This window comes from Phacochoerus africanus, chromosome 16 (genome assembly GCF_016906955.1).
Source record: "Phacochoerus africanus isolate WHEZ1 chromosome 16, ROS_Pafr_v1, whole genome shotgun sequence".
Taxonomy (NCBI): Eukaryota; Metazoa; Chordata; class Mammalia; order Artiodactyla; family Suidae; genus Phacochoerus; species Phacochoerus africanus.
The window spans coordinates 42,545,275-42,569,686 of NC_062559.1; the positions used below are offsets into that span (position 1 = coordinate 42,545,275).

Sequence of the window (24,412 nt, forward strand, 5' to 3'; positions counted from 1 at the left end):
ATTGTATGGCTGACTTCACTTAGCATGATAGTTTCTAGGTCCATCCATATTGCTAAAAATGCCAGTATTTTGTTCGTTTTAATGGCTGAGTAATATTCCATTGTGCATATGTACCACATCTTCTTGATCCACTCCTCTGTCGATGGACATTGAGATTGTTTCCATGTCTTGGCTATTGAGAAGAGTGCTGCAATGAACATTGGAGTACATGTGTCTTTGCGAGTTGTGGTTTTCTTTGGAGAGATGCCCAAGAGGGGGATGGCTGTGTCAAATGGTAGTTCTATGTTTAGTTTTCTGAGGAATCTGCATACTGCTTTCCACAGTGATTGCACCAATTTACAATCCCACCAACAGTGTACTAGGGTTCCTTTTTCTCCACACCCTCTCCAGCACTTATTGTTTGTAGACTTTTGGATGATGGCCATTCTGGCTGGTGTAAGGTGGTACCTCATCGTGGTTTTGATTTGCATTTCTCTAATGATGAGTGATGTTGAACATCTTTTCATGTGTTTCTCGGCCATCTCTATGTCTTCTTTGGAGAACTGTCTGTTTAGATCTTCTGCCCATTTTTTGATGGGGTTGTTTGTTTTTATGTTGTTGAGCTGCAGAAGGTGTTTATAAATTTTGGAGATTAATTCCTTGTCAGTCGATTCACTTGCAAAGATTTTCTCCCATTCTGTAGGTTGTCTTTTCGTGTTGTTTAGGGTTTCCTTTGCTGTGCAGAAACTTTGAAGTTTGATTAGGTCCCATTTGCTTATTTTTGTTTTTATTGTCAATACTCTAAGAGGTGGATCTGAGAAGATGTTGCTTAAATTTTCTATTCTTATAGTGTCTTCGTATTCCTAGCATAAATCCAATTTGGTCAAGAGGCATTCTTTTAAATATATACTGATGAATTTGGTTTGCCAATATGTTTTTGGATTTTGTGTTTATGTTCACAAATAAAGTGTCTTTTAATTTTCTTTTCTTAACACTATCCTTGTCTGATATGGGTATCAAGTTTATGCCAGTCTATAAAATAAGTGGGAGAATCTTTTATCTTCTACTTTGGGGGGAATTTATGATCATCAACATGGTATTATTTGCGTATCTGGTAGAACTTGCTGTCAAACTGTCATCTGTAGGCCTGTTTTTAATTAGTTTTTTTTTGTTTTTGTTTTTGTTTTGTCTTTTCAGGGCCACACCCACGGCATATAGAGGTTTCCAGGCCAGGGGTCTAATTGGAGCTACAGCTGCTGGCCTACACCACAGACACAGCAATGCCTGATCAGAGCCACGTCTGCGACCTACAGCACAGCTCACAGCAATGCCAGATCCTTAATCCACTGAGCAAGGCCAAAGATCGAACCCGCAACCTCATGGTTCCTAGTCAGATTCATTTTCACTGAACCACGACGGGATCTCCTGCTAAAACTCTTTATTGCCAAGTACATGATCAATTTCTATAATACTTTCTATGTACTTGAAAAGAAAATGGACTCTCTAGTTGCTGGGTGCATGTACACACATACACATCCATTAGATCCAAACTGTTAACTGTATTGAGCAATTTTCCTAGGTCTTAACTAATTTTGTGTACGTCTGGTTGACTCAATGAGAAATATGCTGACATTTCCCATCATCATGACAGACTCAATTTTTTTCTGACAGTTCTATAAATATCTTACTTTGAGACTGTGTTATTTGGTACACAAAGAACTACATTTTATAAGCTTTTATCACCATACTGTACCAATAATACCTTTTACAATAAAGTTAGTTTTGTCCAATATTAATTGCTTTGTCAGTTTTTAGTTAATATTTGCCTGGATATAGTTTTCTATCCTTTTGTTTCCTTATTTCTCTATATCCCTTATGTTTAAATGTGTTGCTCATCAATAGCATATCCCAATCTTTTGTTTTCAAGTGGTGAGTTTAGATTTATTCTAACTGCCGATACTGAATTTATTTTTGCCTCTTTGTTTCTTGGTACTGTCTACTGTTTTCTTTATGTCTGCCCTAATCTCCATGCCCTGCTTTTAAACAAAATTCCACCTTCTTCCTTTTCTTGCCTTTAAAGTTATAGTTTTCCATTCTTTTTGTACGTTACCTTAAATCATCTTTTTACCTAAGTTTTTTCCATGTTGTTCTGCAACCAAGAACACTTTATAAGAACCAGATGGGCTCTGGAGTCAAAGAGACACGGCTGGAATCCCAGTTCTTCCATTTACTATTAACCATGTAACCTTGCAGATGTTGCCTACGGTCGGTCCCCCAGCTTATTCCTTCAACTGTAAAGTCAGACTGTTATGAGGCTTACATAAAATAACCTATTTAAGAAGTGATGGACAACACCTGGGTCAGAGTAAATGCTGAATAAATGATAGACTTCAGGATCCAAACAGATGCGGGCTTAAACTGTAGTACTATAAGGAAAAAAGGCCATTATTCTTTAAGAAATGGGGAAAGAGAGTTTAAATTAAGGAAAAAAAAAAAACCTTTTGAGCCCTAGCTACAATGTTTGAAACTTAGGTCTTTTAGTCTAAGATCAACTTGGTTATTACCATAAAATTAAACTTACCCTTTATGATATATGCATAGACAAGGCAGTCGTGCTATCGTATCTCCCTGCTGCAACTCTTCAAGGCATATTGAACATTCCCCAGCATCTTTACTCAGTACATCCTCTGAGAAAAGAGAAAGAATTTAGGGTAATAGAACTGAAAGAATTATGTGGATGGTAATTTATAAAAAGGGGTAACTGGTATATTTTGTTAAAATACATAAAACTCAGCACCTACAACTGAAAAACTATTCATAATCAGCGACTAATATTTACCTTTATTATGGACAGTGTCTTTCATTTCCATTTAAATTTCCCTGAGGCATTACAGTAAGGAAGAAGTGCACAGAATCCTCCTACTTGCAAAGGACTTTGCTATCAAACTTTATTGGTAAATCAGTTATTTGTAATTTATTTTCCTTATCCTACTAATCAGTATTAATTTGGTGCCCAAGCTAGTTCAAAAAAGTGTATAAATAGAACACAGCAGAAAAAAACAAGAAAATACTATCATGAATTTTTAAAATTCTAAAATAAAATTGTGTAAGTTACAGAAATGATCCCGAATATTAAACTTTAAAAAAATCTGCTTAATTCAAGAAAATGCAAAAGCAGCTCAAAGCTTTTATGTAGATTCTGAAAGGGACTTTTGGAAAGTTGAGGATTCCAGACAGTGGACTGAACAATTCTTCTTAATCCTTTTCCATGACAATGCCAAGCCTAATCCACGCACTCACGAGACTTATTTTCAGAAGGCCCTGAACAAAGTGTTTAAAATAACTGTTGTGAAATTCTTTATAAAGCAAAGATTCCTTTCGAAAAAAAAGTTATCTCAATTTATGTTTTACACCGAAATTTTAAATTGTTTTATTAATGTTAAATTTTAATTTTTAAAAGGATCTTGCGTAAAAACAGAGTAAGCTTTGTGACTCTGTTTAAATGAGGAATAACTAAAACAATGCCGTTACTGTAGAGCATGGAGAAACTGCTCGACAGTATACAGTCTCAGTGAGTTGTGAGAATGAAAAACAAAAGCAGGAACATGCAATATACATTTATACCACAAATAGACATGTTACTGTTTTGGGAAGTGAAAAATCAAACAAGCTAAGGAGAAAGACTGAATCAATCTTTATCTAAATACTTAAAACACAGATCAAGGTAGGAAAGTTTCCTAAAATTATTTGTCTGGTGGTTCCACACCTGCTGCTAAAACCAACAAATTTCATTGTGCACAGATCTGTAATAGTTCCTTGTACAAAGTCCATTCTATTCATTCTGAGACAGCACATTAAGAGGAAACACAGACTCTATTTGGTCCTTAAAAGGGAAAGTATCAGCAGATGTTTACCCATGAGGCTAGAGGGGGTACCAGAGCAACTTCCACCGGAAAAAGAGAGGCCTCGGCAAGAAGGTTTATGCTTTCAGATCTGGGGAATATGGTTAAAGTGATTTCAGCTAACTACTGGGTAGCTCACAAATATATCACATCGGACTTATCCAGAAAAAGATTTCTGGGCAAGTATAACTGGATAAGTGAAAAGTGCTATTTATTAATTAACACGCCCTCAAAAGTCCTTTCCCCATTTTTCTCTTCTGGATCCTGGAGATCCCAACCACTACCCCTGCCCCAACTGCAGCTTTCCTCCTTCTTTTGACCTACATTTTTCTATTACTGTTCTGGATAGCTTTCCACAGATAGGGAACTAGTTTAAGGTAACACACCTAACTAGTGCTGAAATTAACTGGTACACTGGAACCCACAAAGCGGAAGTCATTCCAGTGGCCCCGACCACATCACAAATCTGTAGCACAGTCGCCACGCACTTACGGAGAATACCTCACTGTCGAGGAAACTTAACACCATTCACGATGCTCCAACTCAGCTTTGGCTAGCTTTACCTTGCCCCCCAAAATAGGACCTGCTAAGCCTTAGAAGGAAACCCCTATCCTCCTAGCCAATCATGTCCTGTTTCTGTGGTGCCTCTTCCAAGGTCCCATAAAATTCACTCTTGCCCAAAATCCCCTGGAGAAGTGCCTGCTGAGCACTGTAGTCTTCCAATCTATGGACTGTTTTCTCCTGAATAAAGGGCATCAAACTTAAATTCACAGTACAAGTGAACATCACAGTACAAGTCTCTAATTCCAAATAATATGGCATATTCTCACCACTTACGTTTTTTCACCACAATGATATCCCACACCATAATACGAATCTAAGTCTTACAACTAACTTTAAAAAATTAACCATTACTTTTTATCTAGTCGAAGACATAAATGATAATAAGATGCACCACTAGTTTTATACTCCCAGAAAAAAAGGCTTCCATATATAAATCAATTTTAAGACATCTCACTTTCTATAGCTATTAAAAATTTTTAAAAAGAAGTATGTCCTAGAATTGATGGGAGAGGGTATCAAATTTTCTACCTCTTGGAATACATTAACAATGCATATAGATTTAAATCTAAATGAACCATAAAACCTCAATTATCATAAATCAGTGAGACAGACCAGCTTTCAAAAAATACAAAGTACTGCCACATTTTTGCCATACAAGTCTATGTAACAGAGTCTCAACTATACACAAATAGGTAGAAATCTATTACTACAAGCTTCTGAATTCATTCATTCACAGAAAAATAAGTGTCTTATAATACTTTTATGTTGACCTATGACTATCAACTCTTGTTTCTTTATTGCAAGAGGTTTGTTTTAAAAATCTTTGAGTTGGGAATTTTTAGTATCTTAAAAAGCCTTGGTTTTATCCAGTTTATGAGAATTAATTTATTTACAGTGTAACAAAGACAAATCCAATCTGCATAAAATCATCAGAATAGCTTGTATTTTAAGAATATAATGATATGCTTCTCAGTTTCTAAGTTTAAAAAAACCTTTTTAGTTTAATCTAGAATGCCGTATTAAAGTCAGTCTTTTTCTTTTTTTCTTTTTCCCTTTTTTGGTCTTTTTAGGGCTGCACCCTTGGCATTTGGAAGTTCCCAGGCTAGAGGCAGAATCAGAACTGTAGTCGCTGGCCTGTACCACAGCCACAGCCACATGGGATCTGAGCCCCGTCTGCGACCTACACCACAGCTACGGCAATGCCAGATCCCTAACCCACTGAGTGAGGCCGGGTATCAAACTTGCATCCTCATGGATACTAATCAGATTCATTTTCACTGAGCCACAATGGGAACTCCAAAGTCAGTCATTTTTATCAGAAGGTTCCTAAGCCCAAGTAATGAAAACTAAGCTGAACTATATTTTCTATATTTAGAAAGGTATACATATACATATATTCAAGAACATTCCGAACACATTAATTTCAATATAGAAGCAGCCTAATATCCAATTTAAATAGCTTCTAATGAAATGACCTCTGCTCAGAAAATTAAAAGCTAATGTTAACAATATTACAGCCACTGCTCAACTTCATTTTGATAAGAAACTGAGTTAAAAGCAAGTTCAATCTCATTATAAAACCTCACAGTTACTACCTCAAATAGCAAATGCTTAATTTTCAAGTGTGAAAGTTGTTTTTTCGGGTTTTTTTTTTTTTTTTGTCTTTTTAGGGCCGGACTTGCAGCATACTGAGGTTCCCAGGTTAGGGGGTCCAATCAGAGCCCAAACCGCCAGCCCACACCACAGCCACAGCAACATGGGATCTGAGCTGCATCTGTGACGTACACCACAGCTCACGGCAATGCCAGATCCTTAACCCACTGAGCAGGGCCAGGGATCGAACCTGCGTCCTCATGGATACTAGTTGGGTTCATTAACCGCTGAGCCATGACGGGAACTCCAAGTGTTAAAATCTTATTTCCAATAGAATTTGCCTTTGTATGTTTGAAAGTATTTTTTTTAAATATTTTTGAAAATTCACTACACAACATGATTAATTTTTGTCTAGGAATTTTCTAGAGTACTTCCCTCTTCTACCCCAATTATAACACTGTAATTTCATTGACAGGGAGTTTCCAGCTTAGTAATGAAATACATTCAGAGTTAAATAGGTCCCAGGAATATCTCTAAATCCAGGACAGTGAAGCACCTTCAAGACAGCTGAGACTAAAGATTATTAACTCTTTAGTCAATCAATTAAAAGCACTCCTGAAGAACCCACCTAAGGCAATAAGGAGTCAATGCTTTAGGAATGGAATACCTTGAAGGCAGACTACTAACTAGCCAAATAGATGTGAGAAAAGCTAAGCAGGGAACCCAAAGAGATTTAACTACCACAGCTGGCTAGTCTGGAATCCCCCTCCCCACAAGCACTGATCAGTGCAGAGATACTCAAGACTGTGAAACTAAACTTGTGTTGCTTTTTCAAAAGTGTTGTTGAAACATCTGGAAGAGAAAAATCAGTCTATTGCTTATCAGTCTAATTCTCTGATTTATTCTCATGGTACTGATATATAAAAAAGAATTAAACCTGGAAGAGAGCAATGATTTTATCCCAAAGTGGGTACCAGAATCACTTGGGTATGTGTGCTGTCTTAATACAGGGAAAAAAAAAAAAAAAATTTGCATATACCTGGGCTCCATCCCTAGAGATTCTGAAATATGTACCTATTTCTGAAATACAACTGCTGTCAAGGGAACAGCATGCTAAAGGAAAAAGAGCATAAGATTTAAAGTTGCAAATTTGATAGGAATTTCTATTCTATTAGTTAGGTACGTAACCTCCAAAATGTTGATTAAATTTCCTTTTATTCTTCTTTAATACCAGTATAATAAAGGTATTCAAAATATTGTAGAGATGAAATTTTAAAGACATATAAAAATCCTACTCTACAAAAAATTCTACTATATAAAATATTAGTTTTTATCATTATTATTAGAAAAAACTTTGTGGACTTCTCCAAAAACAAAATTGGTCATTTTTCTCTTTTCTTTTCTCCCCATTCTGGTATTCTAGCTGTTTCAACCTTATATCATGTCATAAATAATCCCTGGCCACCAGAAACTTCTGCAGGATGCCTCTGACTCAGCTACTTCTAGAAACTTATTGCAATTGCCAGCCTGGGAATAACTCCATACAAATGACACAGCCTAATAATTTTTAAGTGGTTTGGCTTCATTCTGCATTTAAAAAGTATAATAAATGCCCACTTTTTTTTTTTACATTCTTTTAGACCTATTTAAGTCTTTTATTAATCCTATGAGATAACTAAAGTTATCTCCATTTTACAGATAAAGAAACTAAAGCTCATATAAATTAATTTACCAGAAGTTACTAAACTAGTAAGTTCTGGGGTCAGGATTCAAATTCAGGCTAGGTCTTTGGACTTTTTACAACTTCAGGTATTTTGTTACAAGAAACAATTTCACTTTAAAACAGTATGAATACAGAAGCAGATGAACTATTTTAGGCAACTTTTGATTTGAAATACTTAAAATGGGAATGGCTACCTATTTAGAGGAAGTATGCTTTATTTTCTAGAGTTATTAAACTGCTACAAAAACTAGTTATCAGAAATGAGCTCACACTTTACCACTTCCTTCTGTGGAACAGGAAAACAGTCCTGTCCAATAGAACTTTCTATGATAACAGAAACAATTTTTTATCTGTTTTGTCCAAAATATGGCCTGAAAATAGCACTTGAAATGTGACCAGTGGAAGGAGGAACTCAACTTTACATTTTATTTAATTTTAGCAAAATACACTATCTATATATTTTAATATAGTAGATAAGGAACAGACATTTATAAACTGGTTAACAACTTCTGTAAATTGTTATTTTACTTATAGCCTCAAGCTCTTAATTTGCATTGCCCAAAGAAAATTACTTAAAATTCAAGCAGCCAAATATGCAAAATTAAAATATTTAGCAAGTACAAGCACATATCCGTATACTTATTGCAGATCAAGACAACATGAAAAAAAGCAGACAGCCAAAATCCTTTCGACGGGGGTGGGGGGTGGAGAAAAACAACAAATTAAGACTATATTCGTTAGAGGCAGCCATGAAAACTCCATGCGAAAATTTCATAATCATCACAACTTTATTTTCAGATCAAGCATCCAAAGGTATATGATCCTTTCAGCAAAATACAATGCCAAGCACTATTATGGATCAGGCAATTTTACCTGAAGACTTATTTTTTGTTCTTGAACCCTCAATGATAGCAGTAGAAAACAAAAGCAGCTGAAATGTGAAATAATCCCTAGAAAAATCAAGAATTAAATAAATTTACAACATTAGTAAGAAGCAATTACTCAAAGAATGAAAAATTGGGGCTCACAAAGTTTATTAATAAATACTTTCAGATATAAATTTATGTCTAACAGACTTAAAAGATGTTAACATTAATATTCCAGATTATAGATAACACGAGCTGTTACTATACTCAAATATCAAGAGGGGAATTAGAAATGATATTTAACAAAGGGAAACTGCCATTTTCACTGTAAAACTAGTATGTCAAGAAAAACATGGGAATAACCTTTATTAAACTGTCTAAAAACTCAAAGTTCATGATCAGGGTCAACTTTTATCCTTTTTAGAAACTTATTATGCTTCAATGAGGAACTACTGGCTTCCTCTGACTAGATTCCACTGACATTTATCGCATCAATGCTTTCTTTAGTTTAAATTGACTAAAACACAGCCACTTTTCATTTGCATTGTTAGAGACCTACTTTTAAATTAAGACTCTTCTTCAAAAGGAGATAGAAATTGTGACTCTTCTGATGACTTTGAAGGAAAAATGTGTCCTCTTGGGAATATTGTGGAAATTGACCTTTGGTACCTTCTCCAAGAAAATGTTTAGTAAAATAAAATGGAACCCAAACTATATATGCTAAAAGGCAAAATATGTAAAACCAGCACTAGATACTAATAAATTTAGCTTCCTTGGCCTTTTTGTTCCTAACTTGCCTTAAAAAGAGATAGCTCAGGATTAAGTATTTTATAAAACCAGGTACCGAATAAGCTGTAAGAAGAAGTCATATAAGTCACCTAAGAAATTATTAACCAAATTATTCCTCAATCTCCAAATCAAATTAAAATGACTTTCCTATATTCCTTTCCTGTCAACAAATCACTGATTTGCTAAACCCTAAACAAGTATTTACTAAAATGAGCTGTCCACTTAAAAAGTTAAAAAAAAAATCCTGCTAAATATGTACAAAAATAGAGTGAAATACACTTTGAGCTGAACCTAAAGTTTCAGGTCCATTTTTGTTTAGAATCACTATAAGAGGAAAATACCAGTCCTAAAAAAACAAAAAAAAGCTGATTTTCAAACTTAATTTATGATTGTATACTTCTAAAATTAATGTATTAAATTATAATGTCAGATTTAATGACAAGAACAAAAGAGTGAATTAAAATCTGGTGAATTAAAATGTAGCAAATAAAAAAAAAAGTGTTGTAGACAGTTCCGGGGTCAAATTCCAACTCTGCAACCTATTTAGGAGTATAATGGGGATAACAATACCTGCTTCATAGTGTAATATTAAGAACTAAATAACATAATACCTATCTGTTAAATGGCTAGCACTTAACCTGGCAAGGAGCAGGTATGTTCTGAATAGCAGCTATGCGATTACTCGCAAGAAAGGACTCTTCCTCTGCATTTGTTTTTTCCAATCTGAAGAAATGATGAAACCTGCTCAACTTGTGTCTTAAGAGTGTTATGAAGATCTCATGAAATAGCACAAATGGAAGGCAGTCCCACGCAGACACAACAGGCCTGCACTTTGGACAATGCACAAAATTCTCTGAGCCTCCTTCTCTTTAAATAAATCCCATCATAACATCTGCATCTCACATAGTCTTTAATATTGATGATTAAAAGAAATAATGGATGTAAAAATGCTTAAGAGGAGTTCCCTGGTGGCCTAGTGGTTAAGGATTTGGCATTGTCACTGTTGTGGCTCAGGTCACTGTTGCGGCATGGGTTTGATCTGTGGCCTGGGAACTTTTACATGCTTGCAGGTGCTGGCCAAAAAAAAAAAAAGCTTAAGACTCTACATATTAGTTAAATTAAAACTACTATAGTACTAAAACTATAAAATGTCAATTAAAATGGCACTACAACATACGATAAAACCTATCAGAACTATCATCAGATTTATGAACCAGGATTCTATTTATCATCCTGTTAGAATGCATTTGAGAAGGAGTATTATAATGTTTATGCATACTGCTTTCATTAACTAAAGTGTGGTCTCTTCCTTCTGCCAAGATAATTAGCAAGCTGACTGGTAAATACTGTCCCAGGGTCATAAACTCAAAATGCCTAAAGGGGGATAAGCCAGAAAACATTCAGGTAGCTCATCTTTTAAACTATTTTATAAGAAAAAGAATAGCACAGTAGTGACAAGGACTGTCAACTGAATCTGGCCTCGGCCTTAGGGGTTAACAGGTAGTCACAACCAATTGGTGCCTGCAGTCCTATCTAAAGAGGAAGCTGCTGTGGGAATAAAGGGTTAGTCTGGCTAGATACATTTCAAGCAGCTGCAAAGTTAGGTTTTAAGATGAAATTTCTTCATTTTCAAAATATCGACTCAAAAACATTTTTGATATTGTGTAAGCAAACAAAAAAATGTCTGTGAGTCAGATGGAGCCAATATTTTGCAGCCTCTATATATAACAAGCAGTAAATGCCGCAAGGGCAGGGAACCTTGTAGGTTCTCATTACTTCAGCACTTAGCATGGTGTTTTGCACACCATAACTGCTTGATAAATATTTTTTGAACAACCAATGAAGCAAACGCTCTCAGAGGACTAAAGAAAGCACCAAGCAAAAAATGAACAACGGACAGAGAAAATGCCCCAAAGTCAGGAGGTTGGTGTTTCAGTGACTTGGGTACTTTGTTTACAGTCTGGTGACTCAGCTGAGCTCAGACCCTTCTTGTTTTTAAGTGTACTAATTTCTTCTTTATCCAGATGGTTCATATCAGCCAGTCAACCAGTAAGCACTGAATATAACCAGTAATCACAGGTTAATTAATATGTATGGATAAAGAATTAAAAGCACAATGTAGGCATAGGAGAGATATTTTAAGTGTCCACTCCTAAGGATTTATTTGAGTGTGAAACTCAAATGTATCTGTAGGAAAAAGCAGGAAGTTGAGAACCACCAGCTCTGATAATAACAGTCATGTAACGTTAACCACTGAGAGCTTTTTCTTTCTCTCTCTCTTCTTTTTTTTTAAAAGGGCTGCACGTGCAACATATGGCTGTGGTTCCCAGGCTAGGGGTCGAATCGGAGCTGCAGCTGCTGGCCTACACCACAGCCACAGCAACGCTGGATCCGAGCCATATCTGCGAACCGTACCACAGCTCATGGCAACACCGGATCCTTAACCTACTAAAGCAAGGTCAGGGATCGAACCCGCATCCTCATGGATGCTAGGTGGGTTTGCTACCACTGAGCCACAATGGGAACTCTGAGAGTTCTTTCTTGATCCCCTTTTATTCTGCTATTAAATGACAAAATACTGTGACTAAATTACTAAAATAACAGTGACTACTGAGTCCTGGAGAATCTAAATCTAGATTCATCTGAAACGTTGAGTAATGAAATCTTAGGAAAATCAAGAAAGAACAAGTGTAAAATGGTTTTTCGTTTTTAAAAAAATTGTTTTAAGGAGAGGGAAAACACACTAATTTCCAAAGAAGAGGTTTCCTTCTCTCAGCTTAACATTTACCAATCCTTAAGTTGCCCAGGCAACCTCAGCACCTGAGTGAATCCCACTGGGACAAGGGAAGATGGCTGTTGTACCACTGCAAGGACCAGCAAGAACTACGACTCTCTCTGCACCCCAAACAGGGACACTTCTTTCCTCACACTTCTAGACAAAAAGTGCTAGTGTGTGTCAAGCTAATGACCACAAGGCTCACAAGAGAAGAATACCCTGTTAACCTTTTCTATTCAAGAAAGAACTAACAGTATGATCTACCTGTGTGCTGATACGACGTAACAGAGAAAGGTCATAAACTAAGTACTCACAGCAACATGAATGAAGGTGAACCAAGCAGAGAAACTGCAATACTAACAACGGATCGGAACAAATGAATGAATGGATGGAATAAAGGGAAGGAGGGATGGAGGGTGTAAAGACTTTATAAGTAAAAGTTTCTAGAACCAAAACCCATAATTTTTTAATTTAATATTTCAGAGAAAGGGAGAATAGAGTTAGTAATCTAGAATAAATATCATGTAACTAAAAAAGCAAACAAAACAAAACCCAAAAATCATTAACAAAAAATAAGACACAGAGAACAAATCCAGAAGCTCTACTATTGAAATTATAGCAATCATAGAACAAGAAAAAGGAATGGAAAAAGAAATAATAATCAAAGAAATACTAGAAGAAAATAATTCCTGGGCTGATTGAAAATATGAGTTTCTAGACTGAAAGGGCTATGAAGTCTCAAGCAGGATTAATTGGAGATTGGAGTAGAGTGAAAACACACTTAAACAGATGCACCTGGGAAAAGATTTCCAACCTTCAAAAACAGAAATTAATCTAAGTTTCCAAATGGAAAGAACAAGTAATGTAAAATGAAAAAAATAATGAGATCCAGCAAGAGTCCTCATCCATGATACTGAGAGAGAATAGAACGATTTTATAGACTTAAAGGGGAAAAAAATGAAATAAAAATATCCTATGTTTAGTGAAAATAGTAACCATACATGAAGGCAAACAACATTTGGGGAGTTCCTGTTATGTGGCTCAGTAGGTTAAGGATCTGACACTGTCTCTGTGAGGATGTGGGTTCAATCCCTGGCCCAGTGGGTTAAGGATCTGGCATTGCTGCAAGCTGTGGTGTAGGTCTCAAATGTGGCTTGGATCCATCATTGCCATGGATGTGGTGTAGGCTGAAGCTGCAGCTCCAATTCAACCCCTGGGCCAGGAACTCCCATATGCTGCAGGTGCAGTCATAAAAACAAAACAAAAAATTGGGGAGTCCAATAGCTCATTAAGTATATCATCCATGAAAATGTTTCTAAGGAAATTATTCATGGAAATGCTTTTAGCAAAAAAGAAAATTAAGAACAAAACCCTCAACATATAGAAAGAAAATTAAAGAGTATAAAAAACAGCAGTGAACAATGAAATATGTGTAAGTCAAATTTAAATCTAAGTAGATTAAAAAAAAAAAAAAAAAGAGTTGCCAACATGGTTCAGCAGTAACAAGCCCAACTAATATTCATGAGGACGGGGGTTCGATCCCTGGCCTTGCTCAGTGGGTTAAGGATCAGGCGTTGGCGTGAGCTGTGGTGTAGGTCACAGATACGGCTTGGAACCAGCATTGCTGTGATTGGTAGAGACTGGCAGCTGTGGCTCCAATTCAACCCCTAGCCTGGGTATGCCATGGGTGCGGCCCTAAAAAGACCATATATCTATAAGCAAAGACCATGTACACACACACACACACACACACACACACAGATGGATAATCCTGTGATTGTAACTGTAACATAGGTAGGGGTTTTTGAAACAAAAGGGACATTCTGCCAGTGCAATGCAGAATGTAAAGTCTAAATTATTTCATAACATCCAGGAGTCAGATAAAGGGTGGAAGGGACTAGGAGACAGCAAAGTGAACAAGAATAATATAAGGGGACAAGCACAAAGAAAACTCCTAACTTTGAAAGAATAAAATAGAAACCTGTGTTTAAAGATACACATTAAAGTAAGGTAACTAATGGAGGAATAAAAGATGTAAAAGTTCCGAATTAATCTGAAGGAAAGGGAAGGTAACCTGAGCAATCCAGAGAAGGCTGGGGAATAACAAAGTAAAACAGACAATAAACACAAAATAAGAAAAAGAACAATATATGTGTACTGAACAGTATAACAGAACATCATGTATCTGCTATCCAGACAACAAACTTACTCACAACGAATTAAAAAGAAAAAACAGTAGGGAAACACAGGGAAGCAACTGCTCTAAAGCACATGTGAGTGAAGATGAAAAAGAGGGAAAAAAACCTGTTTCAAGATGGAGGTGAAGCTGGATGGAGCACAACAAAGAACAGACATTCCTGAAATCACAGTTAGGAACACAGTGAGTCAAAAATGAGAATAATATATCAGAAGTGAAAAAGCTTTACAGAAAAAAAGGTTACCCTCAGAAGACATATCTATAGTCAAAAATAAAACTCAAGAAAACATCATGGAAACAAAAATAGATCTAGATCTATAAAAGGTACACTCAATACTAGAAAAAATTCATGATGAGAAACCAACACCATTTAAAATATATCCCAGTAGATTTAGGTCATAAAACAGAGTTCTTTGGGCACCACAGCAAAAAGACTGTCAATTCTGAAAGAAGGTGAAATCAGGATGCTCTCGGACTTCTCCAGAGTAGCATTTTACACTATAAGACTAGAAGAATGCTTATAATATCCTCAAGTAAAGGAAGTGTAAGCCAAAGATATTATACCCAAACAGTTACTCAAAAACAAAAACACAGTCAAGCAACATTAAACATGCAAAAAGTCTAGTAAACTGTTTCCACAAGCTCTTCACAAACAATTCATGAGGATAAACCTCAGCTAACCAAGAGATGCCTGGAAAAGCTAAAACAAAAAGACTGGCAGTGACAACGGAATCTACTTAATTGCAAGACTGAAACAAATGTGGGGAATTATGATCAGATAACGTATAAACTGTATACCTAAAAAATTAAAAGTTAATTCTCTATAATAATTGGGTGTAAATAAGTATCATTTAAAGCTGACAAGGCAAATAACAGAAGTACAGACATATTTAATAGTATAAGAGTAAAGATTAAGATAAGGTAATAACTAAAATTAGGACATAGGGATAAGAAAGGGAGAAAGAAGAAACACTCATTTCATCACTGCCTGCAGAAAGAAATTAACAATGTCTAAAAATATGACCTTAAAGATAATAGTTATAGTTATGAAAGAAATCTCTAAAAAAAAAAAAAAAAAGAATAGTGGTTCTTTCTAATTAAAAGCAGCAGCATATAAAACAAAGAAAAACTGGCCACTTGGTGACAAACATTTTTAAAAACCTGTAAAAACAGAAAGTATATAATATGATAGAAGTACTCACATTAAGAAATGTAAATGAACTAAATCAATACAATAAAAAAGTAAGGATTAAATTGGATTCCAAATGAAATAAACCTTGCATTGTACATAAGAAGCATATCTGAGACAGAAAGATGAAAGTTGAAAGTAAAAGAAAAACATTTATCAGGCAAATACAAACTATAGACACCAAAAGAAAAATAACTATAATCTTAACATCATATAAGGCTGAATATACTGAGAAAAGCACTAAAAGAGACACAGGACCCTTTATAGTACTAAAAGGTGAAACTGCACCGAGGTTATAATAATTAGGAATAATATTCATAGGTAGCATCAGCATTCATAAAGCAAAAAAGTACAGGCAATAGATAAAAACAGGAACACTAGCAGTAAAAGCCTTTAATTAACCTCAGTCCATGACAAAGTGAAAAAAGAGATGGATATAAAAGAACTTTTAAACTGAACACAAATATGGAACATTTGCCAAAAATGACCACATATTAAACTACACAAAGAAAATCTTAGTAAACTAAAATATAGAAGTGGTAAAATAATATCCTCTGATCAAAATACAGTAAAACTAGAACACAAATAGAAAGACTAGACGGATCTAACATCTGGGAATTTAAAACACACTCAGTAACTTTTGAGTCAAAGAAAGTATTCCCTCCAAAATACAGATATCTAAAGAAAATTTTTAAAAAGTAACAATGATAAAAGTACTACATATCAGAATCTATAGAACAGAGTTAAAACATCTTCAGAGAGAAATTCATACTTAGGCTGAAGAAGAGAAATTCATAGTTATGCTGAAAACTAAGAAAGGAAGAAAGGAAAGATGAAAGAAAACAGATTAATACTTCCAAAACAACCAAGGAAAGCACACCTAAGGAAAGAGAAGGAATAAATAATTTAAACAAAATTTTCATAAATGAATTAGAAAACAGGGGAAATGACAGCTCAAGGAATCTAAGAACTTACTCTTTGAAAGAAAAACAATCAAAATTGTCAGTAATAAAAAAGACGAGGGCTGAAACACAAACACGTAAAAAACAAAAACGGGGAAGCAACCACATTATCATAGAAAATAAAGAAGCCATAAGAGACTACTTTGTTAACAGTATACAGCAAAGAAGTAGATAACTTTCTGGGAAGTATTAAGACACAAAAGAGAATAAAGGCAGAAGTCCAAATTTGTAGAAAAAAATCAGAAACGGTTGTCCCAAAGTGAACTTCTAGGAGTTCCCACTGTGGTGCAATGGGTTAAGAACCTGACTGAGAGACTGAGGTAAAGAAGGAGACTTAACAGTTTATATCCGTTTTATCCCTCTGCTTTGGCATACATATCACCTTTTCAAAAATGAAAATATAACTTAAAAAAAAAAGAAATGAGGAAAGATGGCAGGCAAAATAAAATGAAATTGTTGGGAGGCAGTTCTCCATGGGTCTCGCATTTCTGCAAGTCTTGGGCTATCTTTTCAAGGATCTTTGTATAGCAAACAGCTGTGAAAGATAGAGACAGTGTCCCCTCCAGTGCAAAGGGCGGGCCTGCTTACTTCCTGAAGCTCGGGTTTGCTCTTTATATAATGTGCATCACTGAGTGTGCAGGTATCACCCTGTCCTCTTCACCATCACCCTGTGGGAACAGGGATTTGAGGAAACTGCACAAGAAAATGCTAATATTCTGGCTACTGTTATGATTAATAGTGTAAGTCTTTTGATTCTCTTTTGTCAGAATTCATGAAACTGCGGCAGGCTAATTTAAAGTATGGTAAAATTTCAGAGCCTTCACAGTTTCTGATGAGCATAAGTCAAAATAATATTAGATAAATCGGAATTTTATATAAAGAATAGAGAAGTATACTTGATAACATAAAAAGATTCAATCCAAAAGGAAAGTTATAAACATTCCTGCAAATAAATAACAGAGCTATGAAAAGTACAAAGCCAGGAAAAGACTGCTACAAGGCATCTATCACCAAAAGGAACTTAAAGGACTTTAAATATAAGGAAAAAATAGTAAAACTATAGCTGTAGAGTTTTAACAACCTTCCCAAATCTGTCAGACTGTGTAGACCAAACACAAGCAAGAACACAGATCATTTCAATAATACTATTAAACTCCATGTACTGGAAGGACTTACATACATATGCATTAAATAATAAAGAAAAACAGTAGAAGTAAATTTTTTTCCTCTACAGAAAATATACATGCTTCTCTTATATTCATGACTTACAGAGCTCAGTGATGTACTTGGCCACAAAGAAAACATCAATAAATTTCAAAAACACAGATATTGTGGGTAGCATCCTTTAATATCAAGACCAAATATCAACATCATTCTCTAATATCAAGACCAAATATCTAATATCAAGACCCCTCCTCTGATAAAAAAATTTACAAAATAAAAATTTTTTTAATTAAAATGAGAAATTACCTAGCATAAACAAAAAGAACATTTTGGAGCTCCTGTCATAGTGCAGCAGAAACAAATCTGATTAGGATCCATGAGCACGCAGGTTTGATCCCTGGCCCTGCTCAGTGTGTTAAGGATCTGGTGTTGCCATGAGCTATGGTGTAGGTCGCATATGCAGCCCGGATCTGGTGTTGCCGTGGCTGTGGCGCAGGCCAGTAGCTACAGTTCTGATTGGACCCCTAGCCTGGGAACCTCCATATGCTGCAGGTGTGGCCCTAAAAAAGCAAAAAAAAGAAAAAAAAAATTTCATAGTAAAACCTCAGATACAACTAAAGCCCTTATAAGAAAAATATTTCTATTTCTAAAATACTTTCCTTAAAAATCAAAAGACTGAAAAGAAATAAATTAAGTTGCTTTATTCAGTACATAGTACTAATAAATTAGTAGCTTTATTTACAGCTAAAGTTGCTTCTTTGAAAATATCAAATATAAGTCCTATTAACTAGTAAGGTTTAAAAGTACAGAAACAAAAATATACAACAGCAGAATGAAAAGGACAGTATAACCAAAAACATTAAGAAGATTAAAATACTTGAAAGAAAATGTTATTATGCGATGCTACAGCAATTAACTAGGAAATTCAGGAAGAAAATTGATTATTTTCTAGCAAAATGCAAATTCTCAAAATTGACTGAGGAAGTGGAAGAACCTGAATATACAAATAATCACGGAAGTTATAAAGACTGTCAAAGATCTACCTTAAAAAAAAAGTGGATGTTGTATAGCTGAACTTTATCTGATATGATGAGAATAGTCCTTTCTGGGTTTTACAAAGTATTCCAGAGCAAAGATGGAAAGCTTCCCATTCATTTTATTAGCATAATCTTCAGCTAGCATAAATTTGGTAGCATGTTTTAAAAGAGTACTAATCCATGATCAAACAGAATTAAACCCAACATTAGGAATCAACACAATTCAACTGAAACATTAGAAAAATCGGTGTAATTTATCAATAATAAAAAGGGGGAAAATCTTTTAATAAAATTAATCTTTTTTTTTTTTGCTTGAAGAGAATGAGATGCAAATGACATATACACAATAAAGATGATTTACCAAAACTCTAAGCAAGCCTCTACGAAACAGTGAAACACGAAAGACACATAAGACTATTATCAACATCATTTTTAGGCTTCAAACTCATGCTGTAGGACACATAAACAACACATGTGCTCAAACACTTGAAAATATCATCTTCATTTGCAGATGACAGTTACATACCTAGAAAATCCAAATACCAGCCTACAACCAACAGCTTCTCTTTAAAGCAGCAAAACCAATTTGAAACTCAAATTGTAAGCAAATGTCATTCATAACAGTAGCACAACTATAAAATATTAGGTTCTCAAACAATCAACAACTGTAGAGACAAACCATGTTCCTTAGTAGGTAAACTGAAAATCTCCCAAACCAGCATTTAGCAAGGCAGTGAACATCACTTAGTAAAAGGGTAAAACAGAATCTAGCTGAGTCTTATATTAATGAACAATAAACTATACTTCACATTCACTCATCTGTATTCTACACACAATAAACATAAAATGTCTGAAGTTAGAAAGATTTCATAATAGGAGCCCTTCACTACGAGAATTCCACAACATGAAATCTAACAACTTAACTCAAATTTTCCCTTAAAGCCTGAGGAAGAGAAAATTACAAAGTCATCTGTTGCCGGGGCTTACAACAGTAGCTCTCATCTTCTTAAAAATCCCTTTCATCCACTATTGTAATGGTGATAATAAACTACGATTATACACTTCAAATTATGTATGTCCCATATACAATATGGTGTGTTCTGGGTATACTTAAAATTGGAGAGCGCAGAGGGAACTCCCTGGTGGGTCAGATAGTTAAGGATCTAGCATTGTCACTGCTGTAGCTCAGGTCACTGCTGTAGAGTAGGTTCGATCCCTGTCCCAAGAATGGGCCAATATATGCCACAGGCATGGCCAAAATAAATAAATAAATAAATAAGTAAGTAAATAAATAAATAATCAGAGAACAGATATGGCACATTAAAAAATCTTGGGGAGTTCCTATCTCGGCTCAGAGGTAACGAACCCAACTAGTATCCATGAGGACACGGGTTCGATCCCTGGCCTCACTCAGTGGGTTAAGGATCCACCATTGCTGTGAGCTGTGGTGTAGGTCACAGATGTGGCTCTGATCCTACGCTGCTGTGGCTGTTGCGTAGGCCAGCAGCTATAGCTCCGATTTGACCCCTAGCCTGGGAACCTCCATATGGTGCAGGTGCAGCCCTAAAAAAAACAAAACAAAACAAAAAAATTTTGGAAGAAGTTCCTGTTGTGGTGCAGTGGAAGTGAATCCAACTAGTATCCATGAGGATACAAGTTCGATCCCTGGCCTCACTCAGTGGGTTCAGGATCCGGCGTTGCTGTGAGCTGTGCTGTAGGTCACAGGTGTGGCTTAGATCAAATATTGCTGTGGCTGTGGTGTAGGCTGGCAGCTATAGCTCCAATTTGATCCCTAGCCTGGGAACTTCCATGTGCTGTGGGTGCAGACCTAAAAAGCAAAAAATAAAACAATTTTAAATTTAAAATTTTTTTTAAATTTTTTTTTTTTTTGGTCTTTTGTTGTTGTTGTTGTTGCTATTTCTTGGGCCACTCCCGCGGCATATGGAGGTTCCCAGGCTAGGGGTTGAATCGGAGCTGTAGCCACCCGCCTATGCCAGAGCCACAGCAACGCGGGATCCGAGCCGCGTCTGCAACCTACACCACAGCTCACGGCAACGCCGGATCTTTAACCCACTGAGCAAGGGCAGGGACCGAACCCGAAACCTCATGGTTCCTAGTCGGATTCGTTAACCACTGCGCCACGACGGGAACTCCTAAAACAATTTTAAAAAATAAAAAATTTTGGAAGAAAATTCTTTTATACGACCACAAATGTCATGGATGACCAGCAGGCACATGAGAAATGCAAATCAAAACTACAATGACGCATCACCTCACTCTGGTCAGAACAGCCATCATCAGTAAGTCTACAAATAAGTGTTGGAGAGGGTGTGGAGAAAAGAAAACCCTCCACTGTTGGTGCGAATATAAGCTGATATAGTCACTACGGAAAACAGTATGGAGGTTCCTCAAAAAACCTACAAGAGGCGACAAATAATTTAGCAATCCCGCTCCTGGGAATACATCCAGACGAAACTATAAGGCAAAAAGATACAGGCGCCCCTATGTTCATAGCAGCATTACTTACAGTAGCCAAGACATGGAAACAACCTACATGTCCACCAACAGAAGTATGGATGAAGACACAGTACATAATACAATGGAATATTAATCAGCCATGAAACAATGCCATTTGCAGCAGCAACATGGGTGCAACTAGAGATTATCGTATTAAATGGTCAGAATGACAAATACCATATGATATCACTTACATGTGGAATCTAAAATATGGCACAAATGAACCCATCTACAAAACAGACAGACTCACAGACACAGAGAACAGTCTTGTGGTTTGGGGCGGGGGAGGATGGACTGGGAGTTTGGGGTTAGGAAATGCAAACTATTACATTTAGAATGGATAAACAATAAGGTCCCACTGTACAGCACAGGGAGCTATATCCAATCTCCTGGGACAGACCATGATGGAAAAGAATATAAAAAAGAACATATTTATGTATGTATAACCAAGTCACTTTGCTGTACAGCAGAAACTGGCACACTATACATCAACTATACTTCAATAAAAAAAATTTTTTAATGGGAATGTTAACATTTTTAAAAAGTTTTTTTTTTTGGAAAAGAAATGCATGGTTTGTCTCTTAGGATTAATCTCCAGGTTAAACTTTTACTTTTCCTTATTAATTTTATGACTGTCTGATGGAAACAGACATATTTATCTTATGCTTTGAGCTATAATCCAACAGCATGCTATATTAATTCTGTTGCTCCAGTTATTCACTGGGAACTCATTCAGGTTGGCTCCTGTGTCCCTTTAACATGCCCTCATCTTTTTTATTTTTGAGCACTTCCATGCTTTCAGATAATACAAGACCTCTAGACTTTATTTTCTCTGCTCCAGCCCTAGAGTCAGCCATTTCTCCAAGGACCCTTGTTTGGTGTTTTTGTTTGCTTGTTTTTTTAGAATGGTATTTAGAAACTATGATCTGGGTACTTGGTGTCAAAGATTTTTCAGCTATAAGTAAGTCTCTCATACCAAAAAGCACTGCAAGAAAAGACCTAAGAATTGAGAAGGACTCTAAGGAGTACAGTTTGAAGGGATCAAGATAAAAGGAGCCCTAAGCAACAATAATCTAGAAGATGCTAAGATGTCAAGAGGCCTGGAGATTGCAAAATCAATCCAGTAAAACATTTAAGAAATTAAATCAATTATTTTAAATATGTAGACAGCAAAGGAGTAGGACTATCTAGTATATTTTTCTTTATTATTTTTCTTGCTCTATTACCTTAATATACTGTTAAAATGGTAAGAATTAAATAGGATCCCCCAAAAAGCTACTGTGTTAACACTGCGTTTCCTGCAATCAAACCTCTCAGTGGCTGGGAAGATAACTTCTCGAAGCCTTCTCTGAGGCAAATCCAGAGCAGTGGTTTTTTTGTTGCTGTTGTTTTTTTGTCTTGTCTTGTTTGGCTGCATCCGCAGCGTGTGGAAGTTCCCAGAGCAGGGATCAAATCCGTGCCACAGTTGCAGCCTGTGCCACAGCTCCAGCAATGACAGAGCCTTAACCTGCTGCACCACGTGGGAACTTCTTCCAGGGGAATGTTTTGAATTATCAGGGCCAAGATGACTTAAGGGGGGAGAGAAAAAGCACTTTTAAAAAAGTTGTACAAGTAATAAATGATCACCGAAAAAAATATTCATAAGCCATTTCTTTAAAATCTTTCTTGAACTCAACAAAATATTCAGTGACCCTCTGCAAAATCCTTATTCTTCATTTTGGCAAAAATCCTTTAAAAAAGAATCACATTTCACAACTGTCACCTTTTGCAAAGATCAACATTGCTGGCACAATGCTTAGCTTGGCTAGGTCCTCTCCTACAATCTCTTACGCCCAAGTGAGTCCTCCACTGCCAACCCTCAAGTCACCTGTGACCCCTCCTTTCCTATTTCCAGCAATCCCTAAAACCAATTCATTCTTTCTTTATAATGCTTCTGACATCTGTCTCTGTTTCTTCCCAGCATCACCTAACCACCTCCCACATTTCACACCATGGTACCATACCATTTTCCAAACTGGCATTAAAGAACTTATTTTCCTTACAAACATTTCTGCACATGAACGCAAGATTAATCCTCCAAATAATTTATTAGAAAATTTCATTATTCAGCCCTAATCTATCTTTTTACCTTCAATTCTCTTTCACTATCCTCCATTGCCCCAGACTACTCCTACCAAGTTGTTATTTCTTAACACACCCTCCATTTCTCTGCAAATCTTATTAATCCTTTCAGGGTCTAGATCTGTGCCTGTCTTCAGGTGGCAGTTTGTCCTGTGAGCTCCCATCTATATGAGATCATTAATATGTGTAATCTAGTAAAAAAAAAAAATGATACAAGAGAATTTACAAAGCAGAAACAGACTCAAAATCACTCATTTTGATTTTGAAACCAAATTTATGGTTACCAAAGGGGAAATGCGGAGGGGGGGGTAAATTAGGGGTCTGGGATTGACATATACACACTACTATAAATAAAATAGGTAACAAGGACCTACTGCATAGCACAGGGAAATCCACCCAGTACTCTGTGGGAAAAGAAATGGATATATGTATGTGTACAACTGATTTGCTTTGCTGTACACCTGAAACTAACAGAACTTTGTATGTCAACTATACTCCAATAAAATTTATTTTTAAAAAAAGAGAAGTTGATTTTTCAGTCTACTCATTCAGCTTTTTACTTGTTTTTAGGACTGAGTAGCTACTTCTAAACTTTTTACACAGGCAACTGGAAACTGTAAGTCAATTCCGTCTCTTTTTATGACATTATTCTATGTATGGTGGATGTATCTGTAACAGGCTCCATGCCATGTACCTCTCTATTACACTCTGTGGAACTTCCTCAGATCCACCTTACACTTCACTAATTCTCCTTACAGCCCTATCTAATCTGATACTTAACATATTAGTTGATATTTTCAGCAGCTGATGTCCAAAGAGTTTAATTCATATCTATTCACAATGTGTCTTATTCTTTTTTTACTATTTCCCATTCATTTTTAATGATGTTAATGATTTAAATATTTATGTTCTAAAGTTCTTTAATCTAAGAATTAAAAAGTAATTCTAATCACATCTGCTGATTCTCACTCCTTGTGTATTTTTAAATTTTTCATCAGAAGTCCACCTTTAACAGAAGATGACTGCGTTTTTC

The 24,412-nt window shown here is 35.9% G+C and overlaps 1 protein-coding gene across 1 annotated transcript in view; it reads right to left on the minus strand.

The window, feature by feature from the left end:
- Positions 1-24,412, minus strand: part of ZNRF2 (zinc and ring finger 2) — a 107,781-nt gene that overhangs the window by 15,530 nt on the left and 67,839 nt on the right. Inside the window, exon 3 of the mRNA XM_047762895.1 lies at positions 2,561-2,666. Within this exon, the coding sequence (XP_047618851.1) occupies positions 2,561-2,666 (106 nt within the window). The remainder of the gene's footprint in view (positions 1-2,560; positions 2,667-24,412) is intronic.